Source organism: Eptesicus fuscus, chromosome 11 (assembly GCF_027574615.1).
Source record: "Eptesicus fuscus isolate TK198812 chromosome 11, DD_ASM_mEF_20220401, whole genome shotgun sequence".
In the NCBI taxonomy this organism is placed as follows: Eukaryota; Metazoa; Chordata; class Mammalia; order Chiroptera; family Vespertilionidae; genus Eptesicus; species Eptesicus fuscus.
In genome coordinates, this window is record NC_072483.1 from 66,720,198 (window position 1) to 66,739,606 (window position 19,409).

The 19,409-nt window shown below is 41.6% G+C and overlaps 1 protein-coding gene across 13 annotated transcripts in view; it reads right to left on the reverse strand.

The window, feature by feature from the left end:
• The window catches only part of RHBDD1 (rhomboid domain containing 1), a 105,706-nt gene that overhangs the window by 74,603 nt on the left and 11,694 nt on the right, over positions 1-19,409 (reverse strand). For all 13 annotated transcript variants that reach the window (XR_008557441.1, XM_054723122.1, XM_054723124.1 and 10 more), the window contains exons 2-3: positions 6,713-7,208; positions 5,318-5,450 (exon numbers count right to left, since the gene is read on the reverse strand). Coding sequence is in view for 12 of the 13 variants with exons in the window: in XM_054723122.1 (XP_054579097.1) it covers positions 5,318-5,450; positions 6,713-7,145 (566 nt within the window). In the remaining variant the exon portion in view is untranslated. The remainder of the gene's footprint in view (positions 1-5,317; positions 5,451-6,712; positions 7,209-19,409) is intronic.

Here is a 19,409-nt window from a genome sequence, read left to right on the forward strand (position 1 = left end):
GGGCCACTTGGGCTCACCCGGGCCTAGGTGCACGAGGCCTCACCCGGATCCAGGGACACATGGTCTCACCCGGACCCAGGGACGCTTGGCCTCTCCCAGACCCAGGGCCTCTTGGGCTCACCCGGGCCTAGGTGCACGAGGCCTCACCCGGATCCAGGGACACATGGTCTCACCCGGACCCAGGGACGCTTGGCCTCTCCCAGACCCAGGGCCACTTGGGCTCCCCCGGGCCTAGGTGCACGAGGCCTCACCCGGATCCAGGGACACATGGTCTCACCCGGACCCAGGGACGCTTGGCCTCTCCCAGACCCAGGGCCACTTGGGCTCACCCGGGCCTAGGTGCACGAGGCCTCACCCGGATCCAGGGACACATGGTCTCACCCGGACCCAGGGACGCTTGGCCTCTCCCAGACCCAGGGCCACTTGGGCTCACCCGGGCCTAGGTGCACGAGGCCTCACCCGGATCCAGGGACACATGGTCTCACCCGGACCCAGGGACGCTTGGCCTCTCCCAGACCCAGGGCCACTTGGGCTCACCCGGGCCTAGGTGCACGAGGCCTCACCCGGATCCAGGGACACATGGTCTCACCCGGACCCAGGGACGCTTGGCCTCTCCCAGACCCAGGGCCACTTGGGCTCACCCGGGCCTAGGTGTACGAGGCCTCACCCGGATCCAGGGACACATGGTCTCACCCGGACCCAGGGACGCTTGGCCTCTCCCAGACCCAGGGCCACTTGGGCTCACCCGGGCCTAGGTGCACGAGGCCTCTTCCGGATCCAGGGACACATGGTCTCACCCGGACCCAGGGACGCTTGGCCTCTCCCAAACCCAGGGCCACTTGGGCTCACCCGGGCCTAGGTGTACGAGGCCTCATCCGGATCCAGGGACGCATGGTCTCACCCGGACCCAGGGACGCTTGGCCTCTCCCCGACCCAGGGCCACTTGGGCTCACCCGGGCCTAGGTGCACGAGGCCGAAAACATAAATCTTGAACTATGCCAATAAAGATCATTGACAAGCCTGGCTGGTGTTGCTCAATGGTTAGCATTGACCCATGAACCAGGAGGTCATGGTTCAATTCCTGGTAAGGGCACATGCCTGGATTATGGACTTGATCCCCAGTAGGAGGCAGCCAATCAATGGTTCTCTCTCATCATTGATGTTTCTATCTCTTCCTCTCTCTGAAGTCAATAAAAAACAAAAACATTTTAAAAAATATCAGTTGACATTAAAATCAATTCAAAGAACAGTCAAGAAACTTGAAAGCTGCACAAGAAAACTTGAAAAGCCCTGAGATTTTACAGCTTGTATGTAAAAATAACTTGATAGAAGTTTCCCCAAATCTGACAAGAATTCTAAAAATTTAGATGAGTTGAGAAAACTTTTCTAAATTCTCAATAATAAAAACTGACTTTGATGCCCCATGCTATTCCCTCTACAGAAACACTATTACCAAATTAATATCATATGATGAAGAGATCACAGTGTGCAAGCAAAACCTGTGGGAGATGCCAGGGAGTTAACATAATATTACTTTTATGGATACTGTAATGTTTATAGTATTTGTCAACTCTTAAAAATTTGTCAATTGTTGTGCTTTCTTTTCTCACTTAAAATTTTTACTTTTTTTGTTTTTAATTTTGTATTTCCTTCTTAAGGAGGACCCACAAAATTGAATAAGTGAGTATTCAAGCCTGTAAAACTAAGATCTGCCTTTACAGAACACTCACCTTCCTCAATTCTTTGCCTTTGGCAATGAACTTCCAAGCCCAGATTAATCTCATATAGTAAAGGTAGAAGGAATGATAGAATCAGGAAGTCATCCTTCAGGACTCACCATGAAATAACCAATTCAGACAAGGGCCATGATCGATATTCCTAAACCTTAAGGAGGAGGGTTACTGACTACAATCTCCTAGTATGGTCACCAAGCGGCTGTCTTACTCTGGATAACCTTCACGGCTCTGAGCTTCAATTTTCAGACTAGACAACCTTAAACTCATAGAGATACTGCAGAGGTTCATAATTTGGGCTAGAATTAGGGGCTAGAAAGTAACATGTGGCATCAGATCCCCCTTCTTTCCATCAACAGAAGGTGCCTGGGGTTAGAGGTGGGCGGGGGCACAGCCACGCCTGGGAGGGGGCCGCATGCACACCGCCCTCCTGTGCCACTCATGAGAGGAGGCACTAGGTCAGACACAGTCCCCTCCTAGGGTCCCAGGACATGCAGGGGAATGAAAAGACCATGTGAGGCAGTGCAATCGCTGAAACAAAGCACACACAAGTACTGTGAAAAGCAAAAGCACCCCCGAAGGATTGAGTGCAGGTACTTCAACATGCTGGTCAAGTCCACACCCCTCACAAAGCCTAATGGCTGGCTGTTTGGAGAGGTTTCCCGCCATAAAACTAGGGGACATTACTAATTCTATGGCTTTCATAAAATTCAGAGGTCCACCAAATGTTTGCTTGGCAAATTTTTTTTTTTCCTCCCCAAGGGCAGCTCATTAAGTCCAACAATAAAGCAGGCTTTGTCCTGAAGATTTACAGTGTTTTCCCAATGAAAATTATAATTGACAACCACCAGGAGAAGAACAATGCAGAGCAAAGCGCTCTGGTTTCTCCCACTTTTCCAAGATCCATCTCAAAGAAGCACTTGCTTCTCAGGTTTCCTGGACCAGTGTTTAGCTCAGTCTTTATTTGGATGCATGCATAAGTAGATGTGTGGCTATCAGAAGTTTATCATTCAAAGTAGTCAAATCTTAAAAACCAAAAGATTTATTCTTTCAAACCTCAAAGATAAGAAATCTCATTTAATTTCCAGGTTCCTTCACCCAGAATAAGCATTTTATATAAAAATACAACTATGCCTTGTCCATGTAAGAAAGGGACACTAAAAAAAAAAATAAAATGCGTGATGAGAGTCTTCAGAAATAGCTGAATGAGCATATTAAAGGCACTGCTATTCAAAGGGTTCATTATAGAATAAAAGTTCCAGCACCACTGGGAGTGATTTTCATATGAATGTTGAGTGTTGCTGTCACAGACAAGTCTCTGGTCTACACAGAGAAGCGAGTCACATCAAGCGAGTAAGGGAGCTGTGAGTGACAAGGTGCAGAGAGGGTTGTTCAGATAACGGGCAGACATTACAGGACCCTTTTTTCAAAGAAAACTTTGAAGATTTTGTAAAGCTTTCTTCCAGGAACTGTCACAAAATAACAATACAGTTGCAAATGAGTGGTGCTCAGTGGCCACGCACTGCCTTTTTACAGGCCAGCTGGCTAGGGTGGAAATTAGCATTAAAGAAGGACTCAGGGCTACTGGGCTCACACACAGCCCAAGGAGAATATTCTCAAATGAAGGAGGATACTCAACATAGGCATACAAACAAAAAGCAAATTAAAAACAACACTACTCTCTGAAAGGAACAGCAGAGAGAAAAAAAATCCTCCTCACTTCTTTCTGAATCTTCCTAAATCTGCCCATTCTCCAAACAGAGCCCAGGTCCCCACAGTAAAAGTCAACAAACAAACCATGGGTTTCCAGCTGCATTATACAGATTATGAGAAATGAAGCTGGTGGAAGAAGTGGAAAAATAGGACAATTCACCCCCTTTTTTTCTACACAGAAAGCAGAGAAAGGGACCCAAGTGGAAAAGCCCAGTACCCCAGGCAGAAGCAGGGGACCAGCAGTCAGGAGGCCTGAATCCTAACTAGTCCTGGAGTCTACCAGGAGTCCTTTGATGGATCCCTTAACTTCCTGAATGTCCTTGTCCTCATCAGTAAAGCATTCAGACTTCAGTGGTTCTCAAACTGTGTTCCTTGGAACCCTAGGGTTCTCTGGAGGTGCCTTTGAGGCAGCCACAGTGACACAGGGGTAAAGCAAAAAGGAATGGGGTCTCTTGCTTCCCCTCAACCCCAAAGAGTGAAAAGTTGATCCATTTTATATATCAAGTTAGTGAGTAAAGACTTTTGTTTAAAGTGTCAAGGTAAGAAACATTTAAACTTGCGGTGATTTTTTGGTGAGTTTATTTGAGCCAAACAGTGGACAATTACCAGAAAACAAAATCTCAAGGGACTGAGATAATGCTCCTGAAAATGGCAGTTTTGCATCTTATTTTATATAATACAATTAAAAAAGAAGATGCAAATCGTTACAAGAAATCCATTGGTGATAGATTAGGGAGGTGGGAGAAAGTAATACAGGGAAACCTCTGTTTTTGGATGAAAAGTAAAATGATAGACACATACACCTTTTACATAGGTGGTTATGGGGATCCTAAATAGTCAACAATTAACATGATAACAATAACAATGAGAGGATTTAATGTCTCCACCCTGGTGCATTGGTTGTGCCCTGAGGGGTCTGGAGAAAGTGGAGTTACCCTAACATTGTGAAGGAGTATTATGGTAGATTCAAAAGACAATAGACAGAAGGAAAAAAAAAGACAATAGAAAGGTTGGTTAAGGAAGATTCTAGCCTAGGACATGAGTACCTGCTATAAACTGCTTCTAGTTAAAAAGTTTTAATTTCAGAGCATCCTTTGTGGTTACTATAAGTCTCTGAGTTTGCAAGGTTGCCATGCAGGCCTTCCCTGAGCTGGTTAGCATGTAGCCCCTTTTGGTCCACGAGAGTTTATTACCAAGACAATTCACAACTAAAATGGTATAAAAGCATTGAACCAACATATCTTGTTGTTGTTGTTTTTCAATCTTTATAGTTATGTGGTTTCTATGTGCCTCTTTGGATTACTGTTGTTAGAGTTACTGGATTGAAAGGCTGGTTAATGTCAACCCTCAAATCTGTATATCAGGTTCTATTATCTATATATGTATAAAAGGCTAATATGCAAAGTGTCCCCTCAGGAGTTTGACTGTGAGACCGGGAGTTCAACAGTGAGACCGGGAGTCCCATCACTCGCTATGACATGTGCTGACCATCAGGGGGCAGCATGAAATGAAGAAAGGCCCCAGCCGGCAGCTGGAAGGAAGGCCCCGGCCAGCAGCTGGAAGGCCCCAATTGGCCCTGATCGCCGGCCAGGCCTAGGGACCCTACCCGTGCAGGAATTTTGTGCACCAGGCCTCTAGTTCCTACTATTAAAAGGTGAGGAAACCAAAACTCAGATAATTCCAATATACCAAAATCACATAGCTCAGTAGGTGACAGGATTCAAACTCAGGAATGCCTGATACTGGTTCTATTCTTATAGTTAAAGAATAAGCTTCACTGAACAATTAGTTACCTCATTATTATTCTAATTCCTTTTCCATAGAACATGAGGTTCTTCATTTGTATTTTCTAGGAGTAAATAAATACTTACCCTGGAGAGATTAAGTGAATAGCCACAAGTTCTGCCCAACAACCAAATTTGTTGGGTACAGGAAAGCCCAAAACGGTGACAAAGCCTCCAGGGCAATAATGGTTGTTAAGAACTTTCAAAGCAAACAAAACTCCTAAAAGAGAAGAAAGAACATACAAATATGAACAATCCAAATACGGAGATGGTCAGCATTTACAAAGAAAACTAGCTGAAAGTGAAAATGATTATTCCACTACATCAACTTTTTGCTTTGAAACATACTTGAACTCCTCACACATCAACCCAGCACTCAGTAGAAAAACAATGTACAAAGTAATAATTCTTGTGATGTTTTTTAACACAGAAGTTAATATTGACTTTCCGCATGCTACTAAATACATAACACATAAAATGAGGATAAAACACCAGCAATGGCACTAAATGCCACTGAAATGTACACTTCAAAATCATTAATTTTATGCCATGTGAATTTTAATTCAATAGAAAAAAGTATGTTAAGTCACAAGTATTTTTCTAACCTCAATGGAAAGAGGTTGAAGGAAGGACATAACGTATTTTCTTTCTTCTCCCTCAATTAGATGCAAGAGGGTGCATCTTAGAGGGAGGGGGAGCAACAGCAGGGGAAGTACAGGGAAGGGTTAGATTTCCTTCTGTTTCAGGATCATTTCCTTTCTCCCCTTCACTTTCTCATTTTCAGAACACCTAATTTATGCCCTGATGGCAATTTCAGTGCTATGACATATACATAAAAAAAAACACACAAAAAAAAAACAGTAAAGGTTAAAGGGAGAGGTAATGCAACACATGGGTAAAGCCATGCAGCATGGATTCAAACCTCAGCTTCCCAGCTACAAGGTGTGTAACCTCGAGCAAGTTTCTTTACTTCTCTGAGTCTTAGCTTCCTCATCTACAAAACCAAGACAATGCCAGCTTCCTATGAACCTGTTATACGAATATTAAATAGTGAGTTACATAAAGTGACTTGGCTCCTAAAACATGGTGAGCATGCCATGGTAAGCATGATGCGTTTATTTTAATGAAGTTATTAAGAGGCATACTCATCTTTTTACAGAACTCCGTATCACAAATACACCTGTGGGTCTCTCCCTGGTCCCACCATCATGGAGCCAGTGCAGATTTCCACTACTGTGTCTCCTACAAAACTACCTTTGAGCAGACTGTAGTCCAAACTGCCCAAGAGTAAATGATGCAGAGCCAAATCTATGTCCCTCCTGTGGTCCAATCAGCCCCCTCTCCAAAATACACCCTCCGGCAGCCCTTACCCACTCAAAATTTGTTTCCTTCATCAACTATGGCCCCATGCTTCATAAAAGACAGCAGCCCACCTCCCTTACTGTCTCTATGCACGCTCCCCTAGAAACTTGTCAGCCTTACCTGAGAAACCTACAGCACAACTCCTTTTGAAGTCGGGCTCACCCATACACTCTGCAAGAGCAAATTCCAACAAAAGGTACACCACGCCAGTGAGTAGGGAGAACGTGGTGATAACATAGGCAAACCATCGGCTTCCTAGTCTTCTTTCCAGATGTATTCCTTTCCATAGCATGGACACCATGTTGAAATACAGATGCCAGTCGTCCGCGTGGTGAAAGGGGGAGAGCAGCAAGCGCTGCCAGTCTTTCTCTTGGTAACACTTCTCCACGCTAAGGCAGGAGCTATACAGTGGCTTCAGAGGACTCAGGAAGAACCAGACGTTGACAGCCAAAGTGGCCAGGGTGACAGGTGGAATATTATTGATGCCGACATGGAAGATTTGAGAAAGGAGCAGAAGAAGCCCAGCATTCAGTCCTCTTGGTCTCCGCTGCATGGTTAGATGCCAACCCAGTGAGGGGAATATGTAGGATCCAGGGAGGTATACAGACAGCCGAACCTAAAACAAAAAATAAAATGCACATGAACATCCATCAATGAAGAATGAATGCAATACATAGTACTCACTTAAAGATGAGCTTCCATTGCGTACCCCATCTCTCATCTACCAGCAGCATTTATTTCACTGTCTTCCAGAGTAACATCTAGACATTGGATGATGTCCTTCCTTCATATGACGTTCTAAAATAGAGACTTTTATCCCAAATCCCAATGGACCAGTTAATCGGTAGGTATGCTTTCTTTGATAAATATACTGTGAAAATATGACTTGTCTTCCTTTTAAGCAAACTTGTAACCTAATAAAAAAAAAACCCTACAAAGATAGTACATAAATATTTAATAATGATTTCTACTCACAATGCTGGTAAGGATTCTTCACCCCCTTCATTTTCTCAAAGAAATATTCAATTTTGATATTTTAGATAGAGTCTGCTCCAATGTGCTTAAATATCAACAAGCCAGTTTTAAAAGGTAAGCATACATTATCTTCTAATCCATGTTGGAAGGTATCAACTCCTGGAATACTTTATTTTCACAGAAACTTCAGCTTTTAAACATTACCTACTAGGAGCTAAATCCTGGTTTGCAACACTGTTTGTTTTTAAGGAGCTCACAATTCTACTAAGAAGTGAATCGACAAGTGCCACACAATGTTCTAAGCACAGTGACAGAGGGAACCGAGACACTAGGCACACACTTCAGCCCGAGGCGGGGATGCGCCTCTGGTCTCAAGTGTGGACAGGAATTAGTGACACAGAGGAATGCCAGGGTCCAGCAGTCTGCTTCTGCACTCCGGATCCTGGCTGACCTTGTGACTGGCTTCAGCTGACAGGATGCAGAGGAATCGAGGCCTCAAGATGATCTGCAGGCTTCTGCTCTCTCTTGAAACCCTCCCACACACGTGGACAAGTCCAAGATGGCCAGCCACCCTGATGGCCATAGCCACCAACCAGCTAATGCCCAGAAGCAAGGCTGTCTAGGTGACCAGCAGCTTCCCACAAAATGGGTGAGTCCAGCTGAGCCCAGACTAACTTGCTGACCCACAAAACGGTGAGCCACATAAACAATATACTTTACTTCACAGAGTTTTGGAGTGGTTAGTTAATACAGCAATTACTGACCAAAATGGAAGGGAATTGCTTTGGTGAGGGACTGATTTATGCTCATGGGAAGAAGCTTGTGAAGAAAGAGACACAGACTAATGATGCAAGAGAGAAACAAACAAACAAACAAAAATCAAGTCCTTAAAGGGAAGAGCCTTGTTCGTTGTGACATTTATGTCATCAATAAATGCAGATATGGGTCAGTAGGCAGATTAGGAGACAGGACTCCGAAAAAGTGCTCATTGGGGGGGCTCTGTGTTCCCTGTGGAGCCTTCTTGGCTTCCACCCAAACAGGAAACGCACTCTGATGTACTAAAGACTCTCATTGAGAGGGCATGTTGGAACATACACAGGCTTTGGAGCAAAAAAAGGCAGGATTCTCGTATGTACTAACCCTGTGATCTAGGGCAAAGTACTTAACCCTCTTAACTTCAATTTCTTCACTTTCAGTTAGGAATAACACCTCCTTCCCAGGGTGACTGTAACATGTCTGGAACAAAGTAGGTGCTGAATAAATGGTAGCTACTTTTTCATTATGAAAAGGTAACCTCGCTTAGGTGAAAAATCCTTTGCAAATGGAAGCATCCTGATAAGGCTCAAATGTACTCCCCTTCCCCCCCCATATAAATTCTTATCAACATCACCCCCAAAAGAAATGCCCAAGAAAAAAACTCTATGTGCCTATGTGTGTGCATATCCTCATTATTAGCACAACCCAAGTTTCTTTATTGCATGGGCTTATTATTATAGATCTGTAGCACTCTCATGAACTCTTGAATTTAATAAAATTTCAACTGAAAAGTTCCCAAATAATTTTGGAGAAATGGTCTCTATTTTTCACATTGGCCTTCAGGATGATTTTCTTCTTCAACTACTGTGACTTTCTCACAATTCTCCCAAATAATTACATATATTAAAACATCATTACCTGTAATTGGAGCAATGAAAAAATATGGCCTTGATCATTAAGTAACAAACAAACCCTTCAGTATCTGTACAAACAGTGTACTATGGAGGCCAGGCTGTGAACAGCAGAAAATAAAAACTGTGTCTTTGCTTAAGACAAAGTTCTGCCTTGATTGTTAGTGATGAAAAGTATAAACAAAAGAATAGAATGTCCCCAATCATTTTTCGCACTGTACACCCAGGCTCACATTACATTTGCTTTACTTCTGCCCAAATCCAAAGGTCCCTTTCTGTCCACCTCCCTCCTCACCTCTCAGCTCTACTGCTGAAGGCTCCTGCTTCCCAGGACACTGTGCTTTCTCCACCTTCACCCTCCTCTGATTTTCACTTCCCGCCTATCCTTACTCTTTTCACACACTCATGAAATTCCACTCTCATGGTTTCTATCATTCTTTTCATTAGAATGATTCCCACATTTATATTTTTTCAGCCTTGATTTCTCAGTAGGTTCCAGGAACATAATCTTATAGGAAGTATATAGTCTGCCTGATCTCTTTGGTTTCTGGAAACTAAATTGACCCTCTTCACACAGAATGACTACTCAGCATTCCTTCCATCACTCATTTATTTAATAAATATGGGGTGCCAAATACATGCCAGTCACTAGAGGCTCATCAAAGAACAAAACACAACCCTAGCCCCTAAATGGCCCATCTCTACTTGAAGGAAACAAAAATTCTGGCTGCAGAAAATCAGAAGATGAATAAAATAATGTGGTTCATATTCGCAATAAATATGTACTTACTACGAAGGCAGATATAACCACAGTCAATGTGAGAAGGGCACAATATGCTGGGCCTCGCTTTCATAGAGGCCACTAGAGTATTAGTGTAGGTAGAACCTAAGTTTGAGTTTTAAGTAGCAAAGGTTAATTGGCACCATTTCACACCAGCTCTCTTAGTAGGTTATTAAGTCAGCCACCCAATGTGAAGGATGCAGCTGGTGACAAGGTAACAAAAAACCCAACTGGTGCATGTGAAGACCAAATCTGTAACTTGACCTTGTGGGCTAGGAACACCAAAGACAAAGACAACAGATGGAAGTAAGCAAGTGTTGACAATTAAATGAATATTGCTTTGTCCCGCCCATCAAATACACAGAGATTTTTACAGTGCTGAGTTATAAGAGAAACCACAGAGGCATGATCGATTATAGCAATTTATCTATGAGCTGGAAACTGGTACAATGTGTTTGGTTTGGGAAATGATTTCTTTATTCTAATTTGTATCCAGACCATAAACTAGTCACTGCAGCTCAAGGAAAAAAGCAGGCTAGTCTCTGCACATCCCACCTCAGAAACACATCCTCCCGCACACTAAACATGCCCAAAACAACACGGGGTCATCCCTTTCAAGTCTGTCCTTCCACCCATGTTCGCCATCTCAGGACATGGAATCCCCAGGCAACCAGTTCAAGTCAGTGATGTAGAAAACACCCTTTACACATCCTTGGCCCTCATCACCTCACTATCTCAAACACCCATCCATATAAGGCTCATTTAATTCTTCTGGTTTGTTACCTATCTAGGCGCTTCTAACTCTAGGGCCACTACTGTAGTCTAAGCCTGGATTACAACAAGTTCCCTAGCAGGATTCCTTGCTTCTCTTACACCTACCAACCATATTCTACTGCTGCTCAGAGCAATATTCATAAAACTACAGTTGGATTCCCCTGCAGTAAGCCTTCAGTAGCTTATTACAGTTGGAATGAAGACCAAACTCTTCACCATAACTAAACACTTGTGCTTACTAGTGCCCTGCCCACTTCTCTGGTCTCATCTCACACTGGTCTCTGCCTCCGTCACTATGCTCCAGCCACATGGGGGCTCCCACACCAGGAACTCTAGGATTACAGCATAAATAGCCAAGGGCAGAACTGTCTTATCCATTTTGATCACCACTGAATACCCACAGCCTAGCCCAGTGACTGGCATACAGTCAGTGCTTAGTATTTGACCAATGACTCAAGATTAGTATTTTTTATTACATCTTCATTATACAATAAGTGAACTGAAAAGTTCTGAATACCTATGAGATGTTTATCTCTAAGAATTTTTCCTGCAACTGTAGCAACCTTCCCCAGAACACTATACATATTGTTCCACTTACCATTTTTAGTTCCAGAACAGTGTTTACAATATTTATCTCAACTTTATAGAAATTAACCTCTGATCCATTTAAAATGTATTAATAGGCTATTTTGCTAGTACTAGTTGATTTAAAAAAATGGCATTTTAATTATGTAGTAATACACACCAAAGTTGTGACAGATAGAAAATGAAAGGCTTCTTGAAATATTGATAGGAAAATTATCCATATTTACTTTTAATGAGAAATTAAAAATTTAACAGGTATGTAATAAGAAAAACTAAATGGCTGGAACAAACAAAAGAAACTGAATTCATAACTTGGGAAACCAATGTGTCTCAAGGGGGAAAGAAAGGAGTTCTATAAAAAAAGGAAAAGAAACTAATTGTGGTGATTTTCAACTCTACTTACAAAGTGGGACATATTTCATCATTATCATTTAATAGGGAGGTATATATCTCAACTTTCAGATTAAATGTTTAAGAACAATTTAGAGCATTAACTTGCAAGAATATACAACCGTTATAAATTATATATCCAATCTGGCATCGGATAGTAACCAAATTAGTTTCACAAGAAAGAAATGACAGTCTTAATGGGAATAATAAAATGCTATTCTGAAAGCCTTTCCATATCACTAAAAGTGCAACAACTCTGACAATTATTCACTGATATTTTTTTTAATTGTGTGTTTTTCTTTAAGACTCAAGAAAAGGCCAATCACTACATATGTGAGACTGATTAATGCTATTGCCATTACTACTATTTTCATGCATGTGGCAAATTTCATTTAATAATAGTTCCATATATTTCAAGTATATTACCTAAAAAAGTCATAGGGGACAGAGTAAATTTGTTCAACTCATTTGGCAAGTATTTATTAAAGGCCTACTATCTCTCAGGCTCAGTACTTTGCTAATGCCTGATTGTCTAGATGCTTAAGCTTTTTTTTTAAATTGACATATATATATATCATATACCATGAAATTCAATCTTACAGTGTACAACTCAGTGTTTTTCGGTATATTCACAAGTTTGTAAAATCAACACCACTATCTATTCCAGACCATTCTCATTACCCCAAAATGAAACGCTGTACCCATTAGCAGTCACTCCCCACTCTCCCCTCTCCCCCAGTTCCTGGCAATCACTAATCTACTTTCTGTCTCTATGGATTTGCCTATTCTAAACATTTCATATAAACTGAATCATACAACATGTGGCCTTTTGTGTCTGGCTGCTTTCATTTGGCATGTTTTCAATGTTTATCTGTGTTGTATCATGTATTAATAATATAATAGTTCCTTTTTATGACAGAATGACATTTCATTATAGAGAGATACAACACTGACTTGTCCATACATCAGATAATGGATATCTGGGTTGTTTCCACTTTTCAGCTATAGTGAATAGTGCTGCTATGAGCATTCATAAACAGGTTTTTTTTTATAGAAACATAGATTCTATTTTCAGTTCTCTTGGGCACATACCTAGGAGTAGAATTGCTGGGTTATATGTTAACTCTATGTTTAACTTTTTGAGGAACTGCCCATCTGTTTTCCAAATGTCTGCACTCTTTTACATTTCCTCCAGCAGTGTCAGAGGTCTCCAGTTTCTCATCTTCAACAATACTTGTTTTTATCCAGTTTTTAATCATAGTCATCCTAGTGGGTGTGAAGCGGTATTGATTTACATTTCCATAATGACTACTGATGAGAAAATGCTACAATTTTCATTGCTTAAAACATAGTATAAACACACATGCTCACAGGTACACAGAACCATACAGACAAGCTCTCTCTCTCTCGCTCTCTCTCTATCTCTGTCTCTCTCTCTATCTCTGTCTCTCCTTCTGAAACAGTTTAACAAGCTCCGGTCAAAAGAATGCTTCAGAAAGAAAAATGAAACTACAAAGAGATTGTTCAGGTTCAACTGCGAGGATGTCAGCACTCCCCTCCCCTGTGATGTGCTGTGTTGAATGGGAATGTAGTTCAATAGCAGGGGCAGGGTTAGACCATCACATTCAACTACAGATACTGTAAAATCGCTTTTGAAAGAAACAGAAGGCTAGTGTGCTTTATTGCTTCAAACAAAGCAAATATGCTATGGAAATAGCAGACTCTTTATGCTAAACATAAAAACTCCCTCTGCTTTTTAAATTACAAGAGTTGGACAACAAATTAGTACATCATAAATACCACATGAACTTGGTCAAACTATACACACTAGATGCTTTTTTTCTCTCTCATTCTGTTTCAAGACAGTCTACTCTTTCTAGGAATGAATTGAACTGACCACTTCTTCTCCTGTATCTCTCTCGGGAGTCTTATCATTCATGGCTTTCAAATCCTAACATACATAACAAATTATTTTCTCAGCTTGTTACTATAGGACCAATAAATGAGAACTATTTTTAGTCCAGCACAATAATAAAATTCTCTGTTTTTCCAATAAAACTTCTAAGCATAATTTTTTCTCCTCCTTAGTATAAATTTTTTCCAACTTAGCATAATTTTTTCCCCTAAAAGGCATTAGCTTCCTTAGGCCCAAAGAGAACCTAACTACAAAATGCAGATTTTCAAGATAGTTTTTGAAAATAAGAAAATTGTATAGTATAATATGTATTTGCATTTAATTAACAAGAATTTATTAATGAAAGACTTCAAAGTAATTTGTTTCTACTTTTCAAATACATGAATGTATTTCAAAAAGCTTACAGCTTATGTGCAATACATAATTGGTATATGCAATACATAATTGTATGTATAACATGTAAATTATGATTTTAAAACTTAATATTTAAATATTAAATGCAACAGCTTCACATCACTACACTGTGTTCAATTTACCACAACACATCAGCTACCTGAGTTGATTGGTCAATGGGGATCCTGGGGGTGCAGGGAGGAATCTCCATCCGAGGACCATAAGAGGCCCTGTGCTCGTGGAAGACAATCAAATGAATGAAAACTGACTTCATGAATAAAAAATGAAAACTGGAATCCAATTATATGAAGAAGGTAATGGAAATCTAGTCTTTATGAATATTGTGCCACTTTCAGTAATTACATTCCAGCATGTATTCACAGAACTATCTACAACTGGGACTCTGTTCCAAGAGAAATTGAGAATTGAGAGCATTTTCCTCTTTTGAGGGTTGCTGAGACCCCCATTTATACAGTAGTTCTCCACACTCATACACTTCATCGTTATAACTACATGAGAAATTGTCTCATTTGGCTCCACATAACCATTAACTATCTCCCTAATGCCAACTGGCTAAATCCCTCTAATTTTAAACTACCAGACTTAGAGTTCTTAAGATATACGACTTCCTTTCTTCCCCCACTTATATACCATCTCCCTAAATGAAAACAAATAAAAAAGTTTCCTTACCTTAGTGGGACACTGTCCAACTATCCTTTAAAATAGTCTGCCTTAAATATAAATACCATCCATGTGGAAGGCAGAATACCTGACTGCTGGTGAGTTAGAATTTAAAACCACTAAAATAACAGAAGTAAAAGAATGTTCCAGGCAAGTAAGCAACCACTACTAAGGGCATATGTTATGTGGTGACAAACCTCACCAAAGACCATGCCCTATCACCTGACAGTCTTCCCTCAGTCCACTTTATACAATACCTCACTCCATTTGATTTAAATCCAATCTCATCATGTTATCCCCTGCCCCAATCTATCATGCTTTCTCACCTATAACAGCTTTCTGTAGTTCATCATGAGACTGAACAGTGTTATGGTTAATAGAATGAACTCTGGAGCCAAGTGGCCTGAGTTTGATTCCTGGCTCAATTGCTTGGATAAAACCTTGGGCAAGTTCTCAATCAATTTATGCCTAAGTGTCCTCATTTATAAAACAGATGCTAAATAATAATAAACCTGCTTCATGGAGTTGATGAGTTAGCATATGTAAAACATAATAAGCACTGTAAAGTATTAGCTGATGTTAAATCTTTATCATCTGATCAACTTCAAGCCTTTCAGCCCAGGATCCAACGTCTTATAATATTTATATACCTTCCCAATAAATAACATATATGTGAAATTATTGATAGTTTACAAAGGAGTTATGTGTCATTTGTTTCATTTAATTCTCACAATCCTGTGAAGACAATATTAGTTCCATGTTATCTACTAGCTCAGTGGTTCTCAACCTTTCTAATGCTGTGACCCTTTAATACAGTTCCTCATGTTGTGGTGACCCCCAACCATAAAATTATTTTCGTTGCTACTTCATAACTATAATTTTGCTACTGTTAAAAAAGAGTCGTAATGTAAATATCTGTGTTTTCTGACGGTCTTAGGCTCTACAGCAGCGGTTCTCAACCTGTGGGTCGCGACCCACTGGCTGAGAACCGCTAGCAGGGTCACCTAAGACCATCGGAAAACACAGATATTTACATTACGACTCATTAACAGTAGCAAAATTACAGTTATGAAGTAGCAACGAAAATAATTTTATGGTTAGGGGTCACCACAACATGAGGAACTGTATTAAAGGGTCGCGGCATTAGAAAGGTTGAGAACCACTGTACTAGCTGGTCTACACAGCACTTGCTAAGAAAATCATCCCCTGCCCTGCCATCTCTCCTGAAGGATGCTCTATAAACTCTAGAAGCAGCTCAATGGAGCTTCTGCCCTGGAGACTTTCCAGGGATTCAAATTTCAGCCCTCAGCTTTCTCTGTCCAAGGTGCTTAATTAAGTGGGGCCATCTCCTCAGATAGGCAGCCACATGGGGTACTCTTACCACCAGAGGTCACCAAAGTGAACTTCACACACATCCCCTACCTTATATTTTAAGTCTGACCATTCCAAACATAACTGCCCCATTTGGTGGAAATCCTTTCTGCAGTTTTGGTGTGGAACCGTAAAAGAAAGACCAAAATTGCATGTTTCTTGTATAGATAATTACTGAGGCAAAACTAAGGTGGTAGCTGTGAAAAGATAAGTTTAAATTAAATACAGGAAAGCGGTTTCAAATGATACAATCACTTATTCTAAGCCATAGAAATACCTTCCCAAGGCAATAAATGGAATCACCGAAAGAAATGGTCAAGTCAGGCCTTTGGTAATCAGCTCTATCCCAAGAGTCTAACAATATCCAGGAAGTGATAAGATCGATCGACTGCTGCTGGAAAATGCTAGATCAATTTCACCAAGAGGGACCGTGGCGCAGTACAAAGTACACAAGGCTAAACAGAAGACTTCAGCTTCTACCCGGCCCTGCCATCAAGAAGGGGGTAAAAAGGTGTGAGAACTAAAAGATAAAACAAGCAAACAAAAAGCCATCAGCACTATCAGCACCAAGACCAAGCTTTGCTACTACACTGAGGACTGGCTGCTGAGGGTAAGAAATCCTAAGGAATAATAAGCTGGTCTCTCAGGTAAACGCAGAGGACTCAGGAAAGGAATGGCAGATTTAGGAAATGCTCTGAACTAGTTTCAATAACAACTGGCTGTGTGTGTCAGCTTAATGCCAGTTAACTTACACAGAGCAAAGGAAATGAAGATCCACAATTCATTCATTCCAAGGGACTGGGGTTTTGCCAAAGTGAAAGGAAAAGATGAGGCTGTGGTAGTGGTGAGAGTCTGTGAGGGACTCCTGGCAATTTGAAAACTTTTGGTAAAAGGCACAAAGAGTTGATTAAAACGAACGGGGCAGACTATTCCCCAGTGAGACAGCACTTCCTTCCAGCTGGTTCTGCTCCTAGCTTGGGGGTCCTGAATGTTCAAGATCATCAAATACTTAAATGGTCCATTTCTTCAGGTTCGGTTGGGTTAAGTTGCTCGGCAGCACAAAAAGCTCAGAAAGCTGAAGTCTAGTCTGAAGACTGAAATGTTCTCCCCAAACACAGAGGCTGAGACATAGATGGAGAAAATGACAGAGAGATGCAGAGGGAGAGAGAGAGAGACCGAGAGAAAAACATCTATCAATTCTGCCTGGTGAAAGAAAGTTTAACTTCTTTCAGGCTTAGAAGAGGCTAAATTTTAACAAGGTCACCAATATGATCAGACAACAAAGTAACATACTGACCATCTATTGGGTCAGGCAGAGTTTTTAGGCTCAGAGGGGGAAAAGGACAAAGTGCACACAACTGCTGCTGTTTGTTGTATTTTTTTAAAAAAAATTATTCTTATTGATTTCAGAGAGGAAGGGAAAGGGAGAGAAAGAGATAGAAACATCAATGATGAGAGAGAACCATTGATCGGCTGCCTCCTGCTCGCCCCCTACTGGGGATCGAGCCCACAACCCAGCACATGCCCTTACTGGGAATTGAACCTGGGACCCTTCAGTCCACAGGCCGATGCTCTATCCACTGAGCCAAACCAGTTAGGGCAACTGCTGCTCTTTTAAAGGAGTTCAGAAGTTGCTTTGTTTATTCCCTGCACATCATCGGAGAGGCAGCCATGCTAACCCACCCCCCACTCCCAGGATGACAAAGAGTGTAGATTCAGAGACAGAACTACCCCAGCTTATTTTCTAAGTCACCAGAAAAGTCTGACAGAAGATTCTGCAGTTAATAGGAGCCCTTTTGTGCACACACATACTGTTATTCACTTACTGCGGCCCATTTGCTGCGCAGCTTTCAAGCATCCTCCCTGGGATCAGGGAGCATTCAGAAAGGACACACAGGCACAGGGCCTCTTATGTCACCTCACCTTGGATTTCCCAGGGATAGGAACACCAGGAAAGGGGACCCTATAAAGGTCCCCTCCCCTGTAGACTCTGCCTATAATCATGCACATTCACATGAGAGACCAGGATGACGGCACCTTAGAAGGGTGGCCAGGCCTCGCTCCTCTCGGCACTTCCCTAACTCTGGGAAAAATACTGACGTGCAAAAGTCCAAATTAGGTGGACATTCCAATGCCATACCCCCAACCCAAGCAGCTGCTTTAAAAACAAACACCTTTTGTAATCGCATAATAGGAGACATTGCTAAAAGGCCCCTTGAAGCCCCGGTAATTAAATTTAAAACATTGAGTACTTAACCTTATTTTCTATTACTATCCTATGCCTAGTTCCCAATCAGATCGTATTTCCCTGAGTCTTTGCTCAGTGCTAAGTGGTGGCAAAGACGGCTGGTCTATTTATGAGCTGTGTGACTTATCTTAGGCAAATTCATCAAGCCATGTTTGTTTCCCCATCTTCAAATGGGTTAGTATGAGGATTCAATTAGCACACTCTTGATGAATGTAGCTACTTGTTATTGTTATACATCACTGTTATAGGTTAGGCTTCTCCCAGAAGCAGATCTGAGACAAAGGTCTCTGTGCAAGTAATTTATTTAGAAGGTGACAAATACCTTGATAGGGTCATGGAGAAGCAAGATAGGGAAGGCAAGAGCCAAAAATGTATGCATTGTTAAGCCAGCCGTCACTATGAGTACTAGCGCATAATCCCACCAGGAACCCTGGGAACTAGTAGAGTTATGCCTCAGTGCTATCCCCAAGACTAGGGGTCTGCCTTAACTCCTGTCCCTTGTGGCTTGCCATAGCAGGCAAAACAGGTGTCAGGGGCCAGAGAAAGCACTCAGGCAAAGAACTCGCAGCACTGCCAGCACCACTCCCTGACTGGGCTCCGTCGCTTCTGCTGCAGTACTTAAAACAAGCAAATTTGTCAACTGTAATTAATGTACAGTATCAGGGAACAATTTGAGCATAATTTGTATTTCGCATTTGATTATATTTCATTAGCAAGAAGTACCAGGTGGATGCAGAAAAGTATACCCAGTTGAATCAAGCTTCATGGAAATCCACAAAATGTACACATTTGCACACCTCAAACCAGCTACCTCAAGTTCACAGTGTATTATGAATTACATTTGCACACCTCAAACGAGCTACCTCAAGTTCACAGTGTATTATGAATTACATTTGCACACCTCAAACCAGCTATCTCAAGTTCATAGAGTGTATTATGAATTACACCCATCAATGTCTGCCATCCAATTCCAGATAACCCTCCTTCCTCCACTGACAATAATTCACAAGTTGCAACCACTTCCACAGCAAAATTTA